The 7,500-nt window shown below is 48.1% G+C and overlaps 1 protein-coding gene across 3 annotated transcripts in view; it reads right to left on the bottom strand.

Moving 5' to 3' along the window:
- Nucleotides 1–7,500, bottom strand: part of LOC118396887 (ephrin type-A receptor 4-like) — an 86,688-nt gene that overhangs the window by 40,966 nt on the left and 38,222 nt on the right. For 2 of the 3 annotated variants that reach the window (XM_052467901.1, XM_052467902.1), the window contains exon 5: nucleotides 3,180–3,515. In XM_052467901.1, the coding sequence (XP_052323861.1) occupies nucleotides 3,180–3,515 (336 nt within the window). Of the gene's footprint in view, nucleotides 1–3,179; nucleotides 3,516–4,874; nucleotides 5,553–7,500 lie in introns of those variants that run through there. The other variant, XM_052467903.1, reaches the window with a different exon arrangement.

The raw sequence follows: 7,500 nt of genomic DNA, 5'->3' as shown, positions 1-7,500 counted from the left end.
GTCTGGATTACAGGAGTGAAATCAGAGCTCTGAAACCCCCTACTGAGTATTAGGGGAGAAATCCAATCAACTCTGGTGCGATTCTCTTCAACCCGCACACACACGTTCACAAGACACACACACACGTTCACAAGACACACACACGTTCACAAGACACACACACGTTCACAAGACACACACACGTTCACAAGACACACACACACGTTCACAAGACACACACACACGTTCACAAGACACACACACACGTTCACAAGACACACACACACGTTCACAAGACACACACACGTTCACAAGACACACACACGTTCACAAGACACACACACGTTCACAAGACACACACACACACGTTCACAAGACACGCACACACGTTCACAAGACACACACACGTTCACAAGACACACACACACGTTCACAACACACACAAACGTTCACAAGACACACACACGTTCACAAGACAGGCACACACGTTCACAAGACACACAAACGTTCACAAGACACACACACGTTCACAAGACACACACACACGTTCACAAGACACACACACATTCACAAGACACACACACGTTCACAACACACACAAACGTTCACAAGACACACACACGTTCACAAGACACACACACACGTTCACAAGACACACACACACATTCACAAGACACACACACGTTCACAACACACACAAACGTTCACAAGACACACACACGTTCACAAGACAGGCACACACGTTCACAAGACACACACACGTTCACAAGACACACAAACGTTCACAAGACACACACACGTTCACAAGACACACACACACGTTCACAAGACACACACACACATTCACAAGACACACACACGTTCACAAGACACACACACGTTCACAAGACACACACACACACACACGTTCACAAGACACGCACACACGTTCACAAGACACACACACACGTTCACGACACACACAAACGTTCACAAGACACACACACGTTCACAAGACACACACACACGTTCACAAGACACACACACACGTTCACAAGACACACACACGTTCACAAGACACGCACACACGTTCACAAGACACGCACACACGTTCACAAGACACGCACACACGTTCACAAGACACACACACACGTTCACAAGACACACACACACGTTCACAAGACACACACACACGTTCACAAGACACACACACGTTCACAAGACACACACACGTTCACAAGACACGCACACACGTTCACAAGACACACACACACGTTCACAAGACACACACACACGTTCACAAGACATACAAACGTTCACAAGACACGCACACACGTTCACAAGACACACACACGTTCACAAGACACGCACATGTTCACAAGACACACACACGTTCACAAGACACACACACGTTCACAAGACACGCACACACGTTCACAAGACACGCACACACGTTCACAAAACACACACACACGTTCACAACACACACAAACGTTCACAAGACACACACACGTTCACAAGACACACACACGTTCACAAGACACACACACGTTCACAAGACACACACACGTTCAAAAGACACACACACACGTTCACAAGACACACACACACGTTCACAAGACACACACACACGTTCACAAGACACACACACACGTTCACAAGACACACACACACGTTCACAACACACACAAACATTCACAAGACACACACACGTTCACAAGACACACACACACGTTCACAAGACACACACATGTTCACAAGACACACACACACGTTCACAAGACACGCACACACGTTCACAAGACACACACACACGTTCACAAGACACACACACGTTCACAAGACACACACATGTTCACAAGACACACACACTCGTTCACAAGACACACACACACGTTCACAAGACACACACACGTTCACAAGACACACACACGTTCACAAGACACGCACACACGTTCACAAGACACACACACACGTTCACAAGACACACACACACGTTCACAAGACACACACACACACACGTTCACAAGACACACACACACACATTCACAAGACACGCACACACGTTCACAAGACACACAAACGTTCACAAGACACACACACGTTCACAAGACACACACACAAACGTTCACAAGACACACACACAAACGTTCACAAGACACACACACGTTCACAAGACACACACACGTTCACAAGACACACACACGTTCACAAGACACACACACGTTCACAAGACACACACACTTTCACAAGACACACACACACGTTCACAAGACACACACACGTTCTCAAGACACACACGTTCACAAGACACACACGCGTTCTCAAGACACACACATACGTTCTCAAGACACACACACACGTTCTCAAGACACACACACACGTTCTCAGACACACACATACACATGCACAGGCATTATCTAACGCACACACGCACACATTCTACACAACACACAAAATAACCTGCACAGGCAGACATTTTTGCCTCACACGCACACACAAGCATGACCACACATGCACACAAGCACACACACACACTCCTAATGCCTCCAGCTGCAGGAGGGCCAACTTAATGTAAGTATTAGAGAATGGAGAACAGTTGTGAAACATGCTTAAGTGACGAGCCAACGGCATCATTTATATATCTTCAAGGCAGCTCTAGATCCATTAATCTCGCCTTTCTCCCAGACATGATAAATCAAGCCATCCTGTCCTTAAATAGCCAGTCAGAATCCTCCAGAGATCTTCTCTTTTCCCAGGGATCAAAACAGCAACACAACAAGGCACTTAGCCCGCCACCCAAGAGCGCCGCAGTAAAACCAGAGGTAATAATCATCTATCAGGAGGGAAGGAAAGGTCACAGCCGTAAAATACATTTGCACAACAACTGGAGAAAAAATGTCCGAACGACAAAACAACAGGGGCCTTTCAGCGCACCAGCAGGCAGGGAGCTCTACTGTGGTTGTAGAGGGCCAGCCGCGGTATTCATGATCTCATTCCACTGGAACAACACACTGCCCTACCCAACATACCGCAACTTAATTAAGCCTAACCAAATCAATACAATTCATTAGAATATAAATCTGTTTCCCCATTCCCCTTAAAATAAAATAAAATTCAAACATTCAAAGCACATCTCAACCTTTACCAAAACAACCCAACAAACAACATCAGTCTCCAGCAAATCTCTCCCCACCCGCACACATCTCCCCCCAACTCACCGGCCTGGTTGGTAGTGACCGTCACCGACACGGCCTGCTCAGGTCCAGGGCTCTGCTGGGAGACCCCGTTAACAGCCCAAATCTCAAAGGTGTAGTTAGTGTGAGCCTGCAGGTCATTGATAGACACCTTGGTGGCCCTGAGGCTCAGCTGCTGGGGGCTGAAGTGGACCCCGTTCCCACAGGGCTGACACCGTGTCCCCTCGGGCCCACAGCGTTTACACACCACGTTGTAGCTGAGGTCTTGGCGTCCGCCAGAGGAGAGAGGAGCGCTCCACTCCAAGTTGACCGATGTCTCATTGACGTTGGAGATGAGGTGGAGCGGGGCCGTCGGGGGTCCTGGGAGAGAGAAGAGGGAGAGAAAGGTACAGAGAGGTGGTCTGAAGTACTCTCACTTAGCCAAACGTATGGGTAACTGTCAGACAAAGCAGCTGTGAGAAGAGAGACTTGGTTTGAAGTGACTGAGTAGACTTTGGTGTTGCAATTAAACACAACACTAAATTGTTGAAATTGCAACACTTTGTTTTGGGGAAATCAATAGTAGTGTTTGTCTGTGGTGGCTATAGCTAAGTGATTAAGTCCTAATTATAGATTGCAGTCCCTGCTAAACCAACTATTCCTGAGGTCTCCTTTTCTTTTCAAAAGGGCTGGGAAGTTAGGAAGTCTACATTCATGTGGTGGATGTGTAATTAGTTATCATGGCAGTGAGCCTAACCCAGCCGGTCCCAGATCTGTTTAAGGGACTCTCTTAGGGATTTGACAGTTTGTTTTCAACCCAGTATTAAAGAAGTGGCCTTGATCTAGGGTCTGTGTTTTGTAATGTTTCACCCTGTACACTCCTAATTCAAATGTTGCTTTCAAACATGTTAAACAGTAAATACTAATGGAGGTAACATGGGCGAGCAAACGAGCAAAGGGATGGACAGGGGCTGAAATATGAATGCCAGTCCATCTACTTATGAATCATTTCACAATGGAAATTAATTATGAGTGTTATTTTTGGAGGAGCGGCGTGGCAATGAATGATTACACAGAGAACCTGAGAGAGAGAGAGAGAGAGAGAGAGAGAGAGAGAGAGAGAGAGAGAGAGAGAGAGGAGGGGGGACTGGAGGAGTGGCGTGGCAATGAATGATTACACAGAGAACCTGAGAGAGAGAGAGAGAGAGAGAGAGAGAGAGAGAGAGAGAGAGAGAGAGAGAGAGAGAGGGGGGGACTGGAGGAGTGGCGTGGCAATGAATGATTACACAGAGAACCTGAGAGAGAGAGAGAGAGAGGGAGAGAGAGAGAGAGAGAGAGAGAGAGAGAGAGGAGGGGGACTGGAGGAGAGGCGTGGCAATGAATGATTACACAGAGAACCTGAGAGAGAGAGAGAGAGAGAGAGAGAGAGAGAGAGAGAGAGAGAGAGAGAGAGAGAGAGAGGAGGGGGGGACTGGAGGAGAGGCGTGGCAATGAATGATTACACAGAGAACCTGAGAGAGAGAGAGAGAGAGAGAGAGAGAGAGAGAGAGAGAGAGAGAGAGAGAGAGAGAGAGAGAGAGAGAGAGAGAGAGTGTGTGTGTGCGTGTGTGTGTACAGGGTTAATATTAGTATCACCCATACCTTCGTCTGACAATTCATTACCAGTTCTCATTAAACTTTATGATGAAGCCTCCCTCCCTCCCTCATCCCCTCTCCTCCCTCCCTCCCTCATCCCCTCTCCTCGCTCACCCCTCCTTCCAGTCAGTTATAGATGATAGTTTCTAAATTAAGGTGGCGGAGGCTGCAGAACCATCACTGTAATGATCTTTTGTCATGTAAGGTTCAATGTAGCAGTCTTCCTGTTTCGATCTCCTCTGTGGTTTCCTGCTAGAACACTAAGCTATTAAACAGATAGATTTTCTTAGTGCCATTCTGTCATAAACGGAAGAAGTCATATGTATGTGAGCTGGATTTATCCCCCAGTACAATGGGGTTTTGGGTCCATGTTTGAGTATGGACCCATTTGTTGCCATGGTAAGTCATGCTGTGCTGTATAACTATATTATGGGTTATTATATACTGTTCTATTCAATCACAGACACCTTCCAGAAGCTCCCTGGTCTCCTACATTCCATGAACACTACCTTTGGCCATACCTGTTGTTCCCAGGACTATCCAGAAGGAGAGGGCGAGCGTAAGAGAGAGGGAGAGTGGGAGCCATCAGCTGTCACTGACACTGGTTAATTAAACAGTAGGGAAATCAAACACAACGCTTCCAAAACACGACCAAAATGCTATTAAAATGCTACTTGTCGCAGGCACAGGATGTAGATCCCTCTCTGACAGAGTAGCTGTGGAGAGGACACTTGGAGCAGGCACCGTCTGTGGCCAGGGCACGGTAGTAGCCAATCTTACAGGCTGTAAGAACATAGATAGTGAGAGAGACACGGTCAGTCGGCATTGTACATAGAGAAACACACACTCACAGATAGTACACACCCCACACATTGTGGAATGTTGCTTTCAGTCGATCATATCTACATAACACCTCTCTCTCTCTCTCTCTCTCTCTCTCTCTCTCTCTCTCTCTCTCTCTCTCTCTCTCTCTCTCTCTCTGCCTTTCTATTTCTCTTGTTGCATCGCGATTCAACAAGCTGACAGGGCTTTCCATCTTCTATTAATTTTCTCCAGCTCTACCCATATGTCATCATTTTCCTCCTCTGAAAGCCAGACATTTCACCAATGCCCTATGGCTGGCTATCATCAGACTAATAGAGAAGAGAGAAGTTACCACACAAGAGTTACACAAATATCACATAACCACCCCTCCTCCCTCTCTAGAATTAAACTATGCTTTATTGGCTGGGCTGTGAGGTACATTGTAACCAAAGCCATGGGCATTCCAACATAATTAACAAACAAATGTCACCCCATTTGGCCCAGTGTCTCCTCTGAGCCAGGTTCTCAACACATGCCTACACTACACTACACTACACTACACTACACTACACTACACTTCACTACACTACACTACACATGCCTCAAATTGTAACCTTGGTGACACTTTTCAGACTCGGGCGACGGCGCTAGCCTATCCTCTTGATTGACAGCTTGATTTGAGGGCACGGCTTTCAATGAGTTCCTCTCTACTGTACCGTTTCCATAATAGCTGAGAAGTCTAGAGGGTTGTATTTCACCCAAGAGCACTGGATCAGAAGAGTAGGACAAAAGAGGGATGCTGTGAGAGGTGTGGTTCAGACAGCCAGGACACCGATTGGGCCAAATAGCCTGTCAATCACTGAGGCAGCCGGATACTTGGCAGGACCAGCAAATGGCATTGAGCCCTGGGGCCGGAGGGCTGGTAGTTTAGGAGAGGGGGCGGTGTGTGAGTGCTACCTAAACATTACAAAAACGCTACCAAAATATTACCACATCGTTACCTGAAACCGTTTCCACCAAGTTAACTGAGCGTTTGGACAAACAGAAGGAGGGATCCTTGTTCACCAACATTCTTTCGTTCTCCCTTTTCCATCCATCTTTCCCGCTTTTCCTATCTCTCAATTCCCTACTCCCCCGAGCCTCCGTATCCCACTCCCCCATCATCCACTCCATCCCAACTCCCTCCCTCACCCCACCCATCTACCCTCTCTCCCTCTCTTTTCCTATCATCCCTCCCACTCCATCCCAACTCCCTCCCTCACCCCACCCATCTACCCTCTCTCCCTCTCTTTTCCTATCTCTCAATTCCCTACTCCCCCGAGCCTCCGTATCCCACTCCCCCATCATCCACTCCATCCCAACTCCCTCCCTCACCCCACCCATCTACCCTCTCTCCCTCTCTTTTCCTATCTCTCAATTCCCTACTCCCCCTAGCCTCCGTATCCCACTCCCCCATCATCCACTCCATCCCAACTCCCTCCCTCACCCCACCCATCTACCCTCTCTCCCTCTCTTTTCCTATCCTATCTCTCATCATCCACTCCATCCCAACTCCCTCCCTCACTCTACCCTCTCTCCCTCTCTTTTCCTATCTCTCAATTCCCTACTCCCCATCCCACTCCCCCCAACTCACCCCACCCATCTACACCCCATCCCAACTCCCCATCATCCACTCCATCCCCACCCATCTACCCTCTCTCCCTCTCTTTTCCTATCTCTCAATTCCCTACTCCCCTAGCCTCCGTATCCCACTCCCCCATCATCCCCCATCCCAACTCCACCCCACCCACTCCTCCCTCCCCTATCTCTCACCCCTCCCCCTACCTCATCCCACTATCATCCACTCCATCCCAACTCCCTCCCTTCACCCCACCCATCTATCTCTCAATTTTCCTATCTCTCAATTCCCTACTCCCCTAGCCTCCGT

Source organism: Oncorhynchus keta, chromosome 18, assembly GCF_023373465.1.
Source record: "Oncorhynchus keta strain PuntledgeMale-10-30-2019 chromosome 18, Oket_V2, whole genome shotgun sequence".
NCBI classification, from domain to species: domain Eukaryota; kingdom Metazoa; phylum Chordata; class Actinopteri; order Salmoniformes; family Salmonidae; genus Oncorhynchus; species Oncorhynchus keta.
The sequence above is the reverse complement of the archived record's forward strand: the minus strand, read 5'-3'. Positions and strand labels throughout refer to the sequence as shown.